The following is a 13,414-nucleotide window of genomic DNA, read 5'->3' on the forward strand; positions in this document are numbered from 1 at the left end:
TGTGCTGGAGCCCTTTAAGGAAAAGCGGCCTTACATCTGCCTCCTCTCTCAACTATGAGGATGCTGTTTGCAAGTTCCCACTACAAATGCAAATCACTCTCTCTGCTTTCAAGAGAAAGTCACGCTTTGCTGATGATTTGTGCGTGTGCATTTGTGTGTGAGTGTGTGTGCACGTAAGAGAGAGAGAGAGAGACAGAGTTGCTTAATACACATTCTGCCACCTAAAAAATAAGACCCCATGTTGTAAAAGAGACAAAAAACCTAGACCTGAGGTTGGTGAGTTAGGGCCCATGGACCAGTTCCAGCCAGCCACCCGTGCTGGCGAGTAACATTTGGTCGGACCAGCGGCCCTCACTCTCCCTGCGTCGTCCACGACTGCTGTCACACTGCCCCGCAGAGGTGAAGAGCTGCGCCCAGAGACTGTAAGGCCTGCAAAGTTTCAAAGGTTTGCCATCTGGCCCCTTTCCAGAAAGTTGGTCAACCCCTGACCTAGACCATCAGGCAAATAGCAGACCCTTCCCACCCCAGCCAAGCGTAGGCTGCGGTATAGAAACAGACATGTATTTCTACCTCTAATGTGCCTCAGTGGGCGCGGAAATGGGGCCTGGCCAGGGCGTCACTCCCTGGCTCTTTAACCCATAATGACCGCCCCTCTTACCTTCCCCAGTGGTGAGAATGAGAGCGTAGGCTTTGATGGGTCCGTGGCTGGCTTCAAACCCACTGAACTTGACCTTTACCGAATTGTGACTAACAGATGTAATATTAGGAGATCCATCTGGGGGAGGGGGGACTGAAACAGAACAAACCAAACATGATCATCAACCCCTGAAACCAAAAAAGGAAGACAATTAAGAAGGAGAGAATTTGCGGTGCCCGCCCGTGCTCTGGAAGCTGTGTGCTGGGCTCATACAAAGCAAATCCAGAAGCAAGGGGCAGGTGGGGAGCCTGCCTAGCTCACAAGGACCCCCTCGGTGGCCCAGCCGCATCCCTGGGGCGGCCTCCCATACACAGCCTTGTTGGTTGAAGGCGACCTGCCTTTCTTCTGCCCCCTGCCCCTCCTGACCCAGAGGGGCCAGGTTTCTCATCCTGGCTAACTGGCCAAGCTCAGGGCCAAGCAGGGTGAAGTGGGCAGAGGTGGCACACCTGCCAAGGAGACAAGCTTTGTCTCCTTAGTGGCTTATGGTCTCAACTCTGACTCAGCCTTAATCATGGGGGGTTACAGCCTCTGAAACCAGGCAGGGCGGTTCCCAACAGGGACCCACACAATTGGTGGGGAACTCACACACCTAGAGCTTCTCCAAGGGGGAGAGGACTTGTACCCCGCATGGGGCACCCCAACGTTTAAGACCTGCACCTGAGAGACGAGCCCCCAAAACACCTGCTTTGAACACCAGCGGGACTCACGTCCAGGAGACCCCAAGTGCTGAGCAAACGCTCGCATGCAGACTCACCACTCCAGGGCCCCACGTTAGAGAAGAGCCCAGACTCGACCTGAAAGAGGTTCATTTGCTCACATCCATGCACCTGCGGAGGGGCAGGGCTTCCTGGGAGTGTCTGCAGGTATGGGGGCTGCTGGGGGACATTCTTGCCTCTGTCCTGCTCCACAACACCAGGAGGGGGCCATGGGGAGTTACACACTTCCAGTGCCCATGTTACCTGTTTTGTGGCTGCCACTCAAGAAACACCCTCTAATCAAATTTTATATTGAATAGAAGATAGAATATCAAGTGCCTTTCAGGCGCACTAAAGATGTTTGAAGAGCAGTCTATGCTAAAGGAAGATGTGAGTTAGATTCCCTGATGGAGCAAGTGCTGGGGGAGAAAAAGAGCCTGCCTTCCAGAGTTCATGGTGAGATCAAATCCCCTCTCTACCTACCTGCTCTTCAATTTTAGCCAAAATTAGCTGAGTCTTAGCTGCAACCCACGTAAAATAGGGGTCATCATAACGTCCCCAAGGCCCTCATGACATTAATGTCCTGTCTATGACAGCTATGACTGTGCCAGGTCTAACACTACGAACAATTCACCACAGCGCGTTTTCACACACAAGGACACCACCGTTTCCAGAAGATACAGCATGATAACCACTTATATCAGTCATCCCGTTGCAACAGCGGACTTCCCACACTTTTCCAAGAGAAGCCATATCTCTACCTGATGTCTCTGCCTCCCAGAAATGCCACTGTGTATGGATGCGGAGCAAAGGCAAGAAGAGAGGGACCCATGAAAGAGTCGCTGGACATGGCTTCTCAGACTGGTAAAAAGCCTCAACACCTAGAATTCTCAGAATAATTTAGGAATAATATAACTTTCACCCAATTCTCTCGGCATCAACCACACACATGAATGATCCAAGCACAGAACTTCTAATTCTATACAAGCCACACATTTTGTTAAATCGTGAAGAAGACTGAATGCTCCGAGTCTCCTGGCACATTCTGCAGTTGTAATAGAAAGGGGCTGTAGCTGCCTCATCCGAGAGGTGAGGCAGTTTCAGATGGGGCTGAGTCCACATTGCATGTTCAAGGGAGTTCACCCCAAGTAGACAGGCCACTTTTTTTGAAGTCTTTACTCTCATTAAAGAAGTTCTTGCCCTGACTGCCTGGACTTAAACTTCAGAAGAGGGCTTGGCTCTGCTTCCCCTTCTCAGAATGGAGGTCTCATTTCTTGAAGTCTGACACTTCCTACCAAGCCACACCTGTATATGACCAATCAAGAAAGAAGTGTAAGCATAGAATATTACAGTGGTTTTTAAACATGTTTTTCAGGATTTAAATACCTCTTATCAATGTAAATCTACATAAAGAAGATTTTCAAAAACAGACAATCAGTTGTTTTGATTGAAGTCCCGCACGTGCCCGATTGCATGCCTCCTACCCTCTCCTGCTCCTCCTGCTCCAGTCCCTGAGATACCTGAAGAATTCTGAACTCCAAATCATAGTCCATAAACCACTGGCATAGAAAACACATCAAGGACTTTGGAACCGTCTTTGATCTGCAGTTTTCTCAGCTGCAAAGTGTGCATTATCCCCTCTACAGGGTAGCGCTGTCCTGAGGTTTAATTTTAGGAAATTTACTGGCAGGTGCTTCGTTCATATTAGTCTTTTGCCTCCTGCTTCCCATTTTCTGGTCTGAATGATATTCTCAAGAATGCTGCCATTTTCCATATTATGTCACTAGAAAAAAAATCTCCTCTTGGCCAACACATAGAGTTTTGATTCCATCCATTAGGCATCTCTTGCAGGTAATGCCCAGGCTTACCTACGTAAGAGAAGCCTGAGCTCACAGAAACAGTATATCTTCCTGCTTTCCTGTCCTCCAGTTGCAGATCTGGCATCTCGAGCCCTCGTTTTCTGTGGACCCAGGAACACCTGTAAACACCTATGAGGAGTTCATGCTATATACTTTTTAAACTTTTGATTCGCTTTGAAGTAATTCCAGAGGGAAACACCTGACAGTAGGGAAATTATCAAGCCTCAGATTTAGAATTCAGAGACTTAGATGTGTTCATGTTCTGGGGGATCTTTGCGGAGAAGCAGAGGAAAGGACAGAGAAAGCAGGGGCTTAGAAATGAGGCAGATCGAGATTTGAACTCAGGCTCTGTAAGCTACTGAGACCTTGATCAAGACGCTGACCTTCCAAAGATTTGGTCTCTTCCTCTGTTAAACAGGGTCCTCATACCCACTTCACCAGACTGTTTCAGGATCAAATTATATAAAATATGAAATCTCTTGGGTAGTAGTAAAATAAACACACACATACATGTTCCTTATTTATTTATAAATATTATTCTCAGAAACAATATCAAGAATGATCACTGATTTGTATTCAGTGGTAAAACATTGGTATATTACCTAATAATTGAGGTGAAAATAGAGACATAACAACATTTTACATCTGAAGAAATAATGACTTCTAGAAATTGAATTGACCCAACATTTACTGAGTTTTACTCTATGTCACTTAGAGCCAGATACAAAGAAAAGTCTGAGTCAGGACATACTCTCAAAAGATTGACAGTCTAGTGGGGAAAAAATAATCACTACAATATAGATACTATAGGCCTTAAAGGATTTCCGCTGAGTTGTTGGAGTTCAAAAAAGGAAAGGGACATATCCAAACAAGAATATCATGGAAGCTTCTTAAGGTCCAGAAGTTCAGGTGGGCATTAGAAAGTAGATAGGATGCTAACAGGAAGAGATGGGGGAAGTGTTTTAGGTGGGAGACACAAGGAGATATTCAGGAAGCACTGTGCTCCGCCAGAATGTAACTGAAAATAAAAATAGAGCATAAAGGGAAGGCCATACCTTCAGGGTGATGTGTGTCAGGTAGGAGTTTGTGGTAGATGCAGAGGGCAACAGGGAGTCATGGAAGATTTTTTTGTGGAGGGGAATAGTAAAGTCAGAGAAGTGCTTTTGGGTGATTAATCTGGAAAAGGGGGGGGTGGATGGAGGGGGCAGGAATCATCTCCTGAGAGTGAGGGTTAGTGTTGGGGTTAGGGTCGGAGGTTACATTGTTATGCCATGTGATGGTAGCTACATGAAGTAGGACTCAAAAAAAGATGATTAAAATACCATAGGACAAGCAGTGAGGACCCAAGAGCAGCTGCACCCACACTTGAATCAAACGTAGCTCCAGAATGAAGAATGAAAAGGAGCAGAGTGCTGGTGGATGGAGAGCAAGAATTCAATACGGTGGCATGAGAGAGGGGGTTATCAGTTATCAGATGTTTTGCTGGAATGACTGAGAATCACAAGATGCCAAGGGGCTGAACACACAGAAAACCAATGGGCCAAACAACCAGAGGTCTGGGAGAAAAAACAGGGAAAAAGAATGGCAGGTGTGAAAGAAGAGAGTGTTAGACATCTAAGTATCCATATAACATGGAAAATAAAACTTGTGCCTACAAAGTGAGTATCATTGGCCAGTACTTTCAAATCACTTAAAATCTTGAAAGCCTGAGTCTAATGCAAGCATGACCTAATGTGAATCTCTTCAAAAGTCAAAACACTTTCCGTTCTGAAGACGAATCCCTTCTAGGTCCACTCGGCCTGCCCAGAACCCACTAGGCACATTCTCAGGGAGTCAAGTCCATAGAATTTCTAAGCATTTGCGTGACTTCCCAGACTCCAAAAGTGCAGGCTTTTCAAACACAAAGGCATATGGTCATTGTCCTTCTTTGTTCCACCTCCCTCTTCATCATTATTCCCTGAGAGGGCCTGGTTTCTGGAAGAGTTCACTGTCTCAAAACCAGCCAATCTGCCTCAAGGTCACTGTGAAATGTGAAAAGGGCAGCATGGGAAGACCGCTCCTAGACTTCATCCTAGAAACCCCTTCAATCCTCTCTAATCCGATAAAGATGAGGAGACTGAAACTTAAAGAGAGAAAGTGACTGGCCTGGGGCCACTCCCTCAGTTTGAAGTAGAAGCAAACTGGGAATCCTGTGCCCCAATTTCCCGTCCTTTGATTCTCCCATTTGCCCTACCTAAGTTATTTATTTTTCTTCCCGAATCACTTCTGTCCATCAGTCTCCTCCTGGCGCTCTTCACTTCTGCATTCCTGAAGGAATAGATGATGGGGTTTAAGAGAGGTGTGACCACTGTGTAAAATATGGCGACTATCTTGTCTGCAGGGAGGGCCACACAGGGCCTCATGTAGACAAAGGAACAGGGAATGAAGAACAGGCTTACAACCACCACGTGACAGGCACAGGTGGACAGGGCCTTCAACCGGCCTTCTGAGGTCTGGCTCCTCAGGGAACACAGGATGACCACGTAGGAAGCGAGCAGGACCATGAAGCTGATCACCGAAATGAAGCCACCATTGGTGATGATCAGCACACCAATGAGGAAGGTGTCGGAGCAGGCCAGCTTCAGCACGGGGTGCACATCACAGAAGTAGTGGTCAAGGACCTTGGGGCCACAGAAGGGCAGCTGGAAAATGAGGAAGGTCAGCCCCATGGAATGCAGCAAGCCCCCGCCCCATGCTGCTCCCACCAGGAGGCCGCACACGCGCCGGTTCATGATGCTCCTGTAGTGCAGGGGCTTGCAGATGGCCACGTAGCGGTCATAGGCCATCACTGTCAGGAGGAAGACCTCAGTGCCACCAAAGAAGTGGAGGAAAAATATCTGTGTGATGCATCCCTTGAGGGAAATGACTGTCCTCTCAATAAAAGAGTCAAGGATGAGCTTGGGGGCTGTGACGGAACAGTAACACATTTCCACAAAGGACAAGTAGCCGAGGAAGAAATACATGGGGGAGGTGAGCCCTTTGCTGGCCACGATGGTCACCACAATGAGGCCATTGCCCAGCACACTGGCCAAGTACATGAGGAGAAAAATCACAGAAATGACCTTCTGCGTGCCCCGGTTCTGGGAAAATCCCAAGAAAGTGATTTCAGTCACATTGCTCGGAGGGACCATGTTTTAAAGCACAGAGGCTGATGGCCTGGAATAACAGAAATCAAAGAACTGTCCTTCAATAATCAGAAACATCCTTCTCAGACCTTGACGGCAATTGTCATTCTGCTCCCTCTTGAGTCCCACCCTGCCTTGGGCATCTCCCATACATGTTCTCCGCAAGGCAAGGGGCAAAATGATGATTATTGGCTGTTCAGTATTCTTCCCAAAAGATTTGGGTTTATGATAAAACTACCTTGAAGGGTTTTTTCTGATCCTCACTACAAAAATGTGAGGCATCCTGGCCGGTGCTCAGCTGGTTGGAGCATCGGCCTGTGCACCAAAAGTTGTAGACAGAGCCCCAGTCGGGACACGTGTGGGAGGCAGCCGACCAACGTCTGTCTGTCTGTCTGTCTGTCTCTCTCCCTTTCTCTCTTTCAAATCAATAAATATCTCCTCTGTGGGGATTAAAGAAAAATGCGTGGCTATTTTATACCTAAGAAAATTGAGACTCAGAAAGATTCGGTCACTAACTCAAAGCCACAGAGCTCATATCTGAACTGAGGTCTGTATCTTTTAAAATGCAGATGCTTCCGCTTCATCTTCTGCTCCTGAACTTCGCTTGGCTGCACAGTAAGAGTTTCAGCCCATCCTGCCTCACACCGTAATGTGGAACCAGTTGTCTTTGCTGTGACTGCCAGAGTTTCTCCACCCCAGTTATTCTGCCACCTGTGAAACTAAGCTGGCTCGCTAGCAGGCAGAAAGAAGAAGCTGAAAAGGGGAAGGCGAGTCACCAAGCTTCCACTACCATTCCTGCAGATGGAGATGGGGAAGAGGAAATGTGAGGCAGTAGCAGGCTGCCTCTACAATCCTGGAACCCATGGCTAAGAAATAATTCAAAGGTCATTTCAGTTTCCACTTTATAAAAGCCTATTATTATTCCGTGGGGATGTCACGCATGCTCACCGCAGAGCTTCAGAGCAGTCCGCACCAGAAGAAGTCCGCCCGGCAGTGGGGGGTCAGGACCGCCTCCTGAAGCACACGTGAGTGAAGGAGTCCCCGACATGCACTGCAGAGGGCTCTGAACACAGACTAGGTGAGCAGACAGGGGAACTCCATCGTCACAGCCTCTGAGCAGTCACTCCCTCGGGGTGAAACATGCCTGCCCGCAAACCAGCTCGCAGCCGCCCCCACGTGTGACAGAGCAGCTGCAGCACTGTGACCTGGGGACAGGAGCACAGGCCTCGGGGTCAGGAGACCTGGGTTCAGTCTTAGCTCTGCTGCTTGGCAGCTAGCTGTGACATAAACAAGCACAGAATCTCCTCCAAGCCCAGAATTTTCATTTAAAAAAAAAAAAACAGAAAGAAAATACCTTTTCCATGGTGCTATTTTGAGATTAAGTTTTAAAACAAACAGTAATAGTACAAGAGAATAACTGGCAAGAGCATTGGCGTATAATTGAACATGCTTGTACTCTGCCTGTGTCCCATCAGGGCAGCGAGCCGGGGACTCGCCGGGGTGCTCCTGCTTTAGGAGCAGGCCAGATACCACCTCTGCGTGGACCTGCCGCACCCTAGGGTTCTCATCTGAGCCTCCGCCCACGGCCTGTGGACTAGCGGGCTCTGTGATATGATACAACAGGACCAGATATGCCAAGTGACTTGCTAAGCCAGTCACATAAAGAAAAACACTGTCTGAGCCCACAATGCCCGGAGAGCGGTATGGTTTATAGGGACAAAGTAGAACGCAGTTGCCAGGTTCTGGGGAGGGAGCGCGTGGAGTCCGTGCGTAAGGGAGCACAGTTTCAGTTCAGGACAGCGCACGTTCTTGAGGTGGATGCTGGTGGCAGTTGCACAACCACGTGACGAACTGTGCGTATAAAAATGGTTGAGGTGGTAAATTTGATGTTATGTGTATTTTACCTAATTAAACAAACAAACCCAAATGACTCCTGTTTCCCCTCCTCAGACCCACCTCCAAGGACAAGGTCAGATTTGTCTTTCCCCCTCCCCCGCCCCCTTTAGTCTCTTTCTTATGCCTATTAGGGGGCTGGTTAGTTTCAAAAGATGCAGAGTAACTGAGGATGAGAAACTGGCACACGCTGTAGAAAGTCAATTTCATGTTAATATGTAAGGCAAGTCAGATATGACACCCTTATTAGGCAGCCAACATAAGGCAGCTTCAGGGGTAAGAGATAATGAAAGCATCTGGAAAATACAGGCCTCAGCTCAGATATGTGCTGTGTGGCCTTCAGGAAGTGACTCAACCTCTCTGAGCACAGAGCTCTCCTCTCACTGTTGTGTCCTTCCCTTACCTCTCCATCAGACTTCACTGTGTTCCCAGCTGATTTGCGCCATGACCAATGTTTCCACCCGGGATGTTTTCTATATGGAGAGCAGGAATCTTCAGTGGGCTGTTTCACCCTCGTAGCCAAATTGGCTCTATTACTAGGCAAGTCATCTCTGTGAAATTAAGCTTTGAAAGTAAACACTCGCTGCTTCTATAATGGCTTCTGATTAGGGGTGTCAGTGAGAGTCCCTCTCAGAGGCTTTGTAGGGACCACTTTAGGTTCCAGGTAAAAATGTAAAATTAAGTTTTTGCTTTCCAAAGTTGTCGAAGGTAGCAGAGTGAGATGTATACATACAGTGGAGTCATCAAATCTCCTCTGAAAAGTTAAATTTTTAAAGGCCATGGAATGGAAGAAAGAAAAGGAAATTCACATGTATTGAAACTGAGTAGAAATGGAGGACATTTTAGAGATAATTTCACAAACAGGTCATCAGACCCCTAAGCCATTGATGGTGGCAGTGACTTCCTTATAGAATAACTTTAATCCTGACTTTTTGATTGGCAGGAAGAGACTCTGAAAGACAAGCACGAGATCGTATGCCTTTTTCCGCGGCTTGTGGTTCAGGAAACTTAAACAGGATGACATATAATAGAAGCTTGAGACAGATTGGCCCCGATGGGCAACTTCTGTGAAAATGTTTCAGTCTTTACAATAAATCTGGTCCCCACCTCATGGTTCCTCATGGTATCTTTCCTATCACAGAAGTCCATGCCCTGGGGGTTTCTGAAAAATGAGACTGGTCTACCTGGCCTTTTCTAGCATTCCTTTTCTCCTGCTTTCTCCCCAAAGATATCCTGTCGCCAGAGGAGTCTGCGCAGGGCCTGTCCTTGCTAGTGTCCCTGACCAAGGAACTGCAGACTGTTAAATCGGAAGGAAGAGGAACCTGGACCCAGAATCACACAGCTAGTTGGGGTGCAGCCCAGACTAGGATCAGGCTCCACAGTCTCAGGTCAATACTGGCTTCCCCGCTCTTTTCCACAGACTCCTCCCCCGGTGCTCCCCCAGAGCTGGATTCCCTAATGGAGGGAGAGTGTGGAGAGAGAAGATATACCGTAGTTTTCAGACTGTAAGACGCACTCCCCCACCACCAGTTTGGGAGGAAAATGGGGGCGCGTCTTATAGTCCAAATGTAGCTTGCATTTACATTTACATTGGTGAACTATTATGTTATTTATGTTATTAAATACTTTACCCCATTTTTTGCTTCAAATTTTTTTTTCCTATTTTCCTCCTCTAAAACCTAGGTGTGTCTTATGGTCCAAAAAATACGGTATGTGTTTCTAATAAAAGGCAAAGCAACACTGTAGAGTTAAGATCTAAAAAAAAATTCACACTGAGAAAATGAACCATAATGTGGGCCGACTTCAGTTTTCCACCTCCGGCCCAGACAGCCTGTGAGGAGTGTGGAGGCCCCGGGGAGGAGAGAGTAGTTTAGGAATTGGCCGGACTGGGCTGCCAGTGAAAGAAGCCTTTGCCAGGTGCTTGGTGGCAAGGTCCGAGCTCCAGCACTCTGTCACCAGGGGTCAGATCATTCTCCAGCTGTTTCACCTGCCTTTGTCAAGGCTCCTCAGAGAAGAGCACGGAACCTTCTGGAGGCTTTAGAAGAGTCTCATATCCACTGTCACTCCTTTCAACCGGGGGTTGGGGGAGTTGGGTAGGGGGAACTCAGTAGATGTTAATAAGTACTAGGATTTGATCCCTGAATCCTCCATCTGCTACTGTATCTATTTCAAAACCAAGGTATCACTGCAAGGGGCCTATAAATATAAGGATTTCATTTATATATAAGTAGAAATAAAAATAAAAAGACTAATGTGTATGGGGAGGGTATCTAGTATAAAAATAGCTCTTCAACAAAACAACCGAGCAAGCAAAATATAACCAGAGACATTGAAATTAAGAACAAACTGGCAGTAACCAGACAGGAGGTGGGAGGGGATAATGAGGGGGGAAAGGGGAAATGGTTTTCAGGAACATCTATAAAGGACGTATGGGCAAAGCCAAAGGGGGGTAGGATCAATGGTGGGAAGTGGGGGTGGCTGGCAGGGGGTGGGAGGAGTGGGGGGGAGGGAAATGGAGACAACTGTACTTGAACAACATTTTAAAAAATGTGGGGAAAAAAAGAATGGAAAAAATAGCTCTTCTTTTTGAAACTAATTCCAAAGCATGTCTCTATAGAACTTCAGGGAATGAACCTACCTTGAATATTGTTTTGTTGCTTTGATTCTTAACTTTCTCTTCTGGATATTTTGTAGTCAGAAAGCTGATTCACTTGCACAAGTCATCCCAGGAAAAGAAAGATTTGCTTCACTAACATGTAAAAATAAAGTAATCAAAGAAATATAAGGTGGGGGACTCCAGAAAATGGAATTATCTTCTGGAGGGCAGGCCCTTAGTAGAGGCTTCCCCAGCTAGGTGAGTGCTATAGGAACCCATGTGGGTCAGTATACCAGCTGGTGTTGTTGTGAGAGGCTGCGCCTGGCTTCAGTGAATTTCTTTTGAAGACTGTTTCAATGCGTTTGCCCATTCATTTCATGATGGGTGATTTACAAGCACACCTGCCCACACTGCACTGAGTGTTCAGCAGTTTTTTACCAAAAACAGCATGAGCCCCGTGCCCCATCCTCCCTATTCACTCAATCTTCCCCAAGCAACTTTTTTTTTTGTTTCCCCGGATGAAAAAAGTCCGCAAAGAGAAACATTTTCCTGATGTGGGAGAGGAGAAACAAAAAACAGCAGAAACACTGAAAGGCATCAAAACTGACAAGCTCAAAAACTGCTTTGAGCAGTGGAAAAAAGGTCTCGATAGGTGTATTGCATCAAATGGAGAGTACTGTAAAGGTGACTGGCATTTAAACATGTAGGAGTAAATACACAATTTTTTATAAATAAATTCCAGGTCTTGGGGGAATTAGTGTTCACTGATCTAACACCTGGACATCTTGCTAAGGTGGGTCCTCAGCAAAATTCAGGTTTCTGTAGCCAAATCTCCACCGAGGCTCCAACAAAGCTAATGCCTTCATTTCTACCAGACAAGGTCAGATGTGGGACTGTCTTAGCCGATCCCCTTAAACTTGTCAAGAGAATATTTCTGAAAATGCATGAGTCAGCAGTTGATTGAAAACTAGCTTTGCAAATGACTCCACACAGAGCACGTTACAAGTGGCTCTGGTGAAAGTGACTATAACATCTGCTCTAGGCCAAGCTGAAGAGCAACAATAGCATGGAGAGCATTATGCTAAGTGAAATAAGCCAGGCTGCGAAAGACAAATATCATATGATCTTACCTCCGAGTAGAACCTAAGAAACAAAATGAATGAGCAAAATAGAGCCAGAGACATGGAAATAAGAAACAAACTGGCCCTGGCTGGTGTGACTCAGTGGTTGAGGGCCGGCCTGTGAATCAAAGGGTCACTGGTTCGATTCCCAGTCAGGGCACATGCCTTGGTTGCTGGCCAGATCCCCAGTAAGGGGCACACAAGAGGCAACCACACACTGATGTCTCTCTCCTTGTCTTCTCTCTCCCTTCCCCTCTCTAGAAAATAAATAAATAAAATCTTTTAAAAAGGAAGGAACAAACTGTCAGTGACCAGAGGGAGATAAGAGAGGAAAGAAGGGGAAGGGTCTAGTCAAGGAACATGTATGAAAGACCCATGGACATGGACAACAGGGTGGGGGTTGATTGTGGGAGCTGGGATGGGCGGGGGAGGGGAAAGCAACAGGGGAAAAATTGGGAAACTGTAACTGAACAACAACAAAAAAAGAAAGAAAGAAACAGAGTTACCTTCTCACCCTATTGTTAAAGTAGGCAGGAGAGAGTTGCCTAGGTCTGCCCCATCAGCTGAACCAGGGAGCAAACCTAGGAAAGGCTCCCCACCTAGGAAAGGCTCCCCACCTATGGAAGGATTTGGAAGCCGGAATAACATCAGTAAAACATGCCAATGTGTGTGAAGGGCCCGGCCTCAGGGTCAGCTCATCCATGGTAAAGCCTCAGTGAATGAACTGACTCAGAGTCTGTTCCACACATGAAGAGGCCACTAAATTCTGATCTTCCCCTATGGACTCACCAGTTACCATCCATGCCACCACCTCTGTCGGCCAACTCCAGAACTTAATCACTTTCTCACTAGACAGTTACAGGGAAATAGAACAGTCTACCCTAAAGTCCACTACAGTGAGGACTGAAGGGCATATTTGCTGGACTGTGGAGCTGGAAGCATCTAAGGTGCATAAGGTGGAAAATTGAGATCAGAGAATTGAATTCCCTGAGCTATTCTAGCTCTCCCATCTGGGGAGTTTCCGAGAAGAGCAAAAGTCACCCTCCCAGTTGTTTCTTACAGAGGTTAAGGAAACTATTTCTAATTAATCCAATTAAAAAGTCAGGACTTCTACTTGTCCTGGCCCCTAGAGGTTTATTTCCACATTCTCAAGCAAATGACAGAGAAGAACCCAACTCACACGACCCCTGTGTCCCCACCCCAGACTTCCGCAAGAGGCTCTCCGTGGCCCGTGTTGCCCTCATCCCTCACGGTGCGTTCCAAGGGGACTTCAACCAATGGGCCTGGAGCACTTCGCACACACGCTTTGACATGTCACCTGATCATATCGAGTTAGACATGGAAGGGCCTTCAAGATCATCACATCCAACTCATTCACTTTGAAGGTGG

At 46.9% G+C, this 13,414-nt stretch overlaps 1 protein-coding gene across 1 annotated transcript; it reads right to left on the reverse strand.

Annotated features, from left to right (window-relative positions):
• Positions 1 to 4,742: 4,742 nt before the first annotated feature.
• LOC128780977 (olfactory receptor 4X1) lies at positions 4,743 to 11,040 on the reverse strand. Its single transcript, XM_053924869.2, has 2 exons — positions 10,947 to 11,040; positions 4,743 to 6,446 (listed from the first exon to the last, which is right to left on the reverse strand). Exon 2 carries the CDS (start codon positions 6,419 to 6,421, stop codon positions 5,411 to 5,413), a length of 1,011 nt encoding a protein of 336 aa, XP_053780844.1. The 5' UTR covers positions 6,422 to 6,446; positions 10,947 to 11,040; the 3' UTR covers positions 4,743 to 5,410.
• Between the last annotated feature and the right edge of the window lie 2,374 nt (positions 11,041 to 13,414).

The sequence above is a fragment of the Desmodus rotundus genome, chromosome 5 (genome assembly GCF_022682495.2).
Source record: "Desmodus rotundus isolate HL8 chromosome 5, HLdesRot8A.1, whole genome shotgun sequence".
Classification (NCBI taxonomy): domain Eukaryota; kingdom Metazoa; phylum Chordata; class Mammalia; order Chiroptera; family Phyllostomidae; genus Desmodus; species Desmodus rotundus.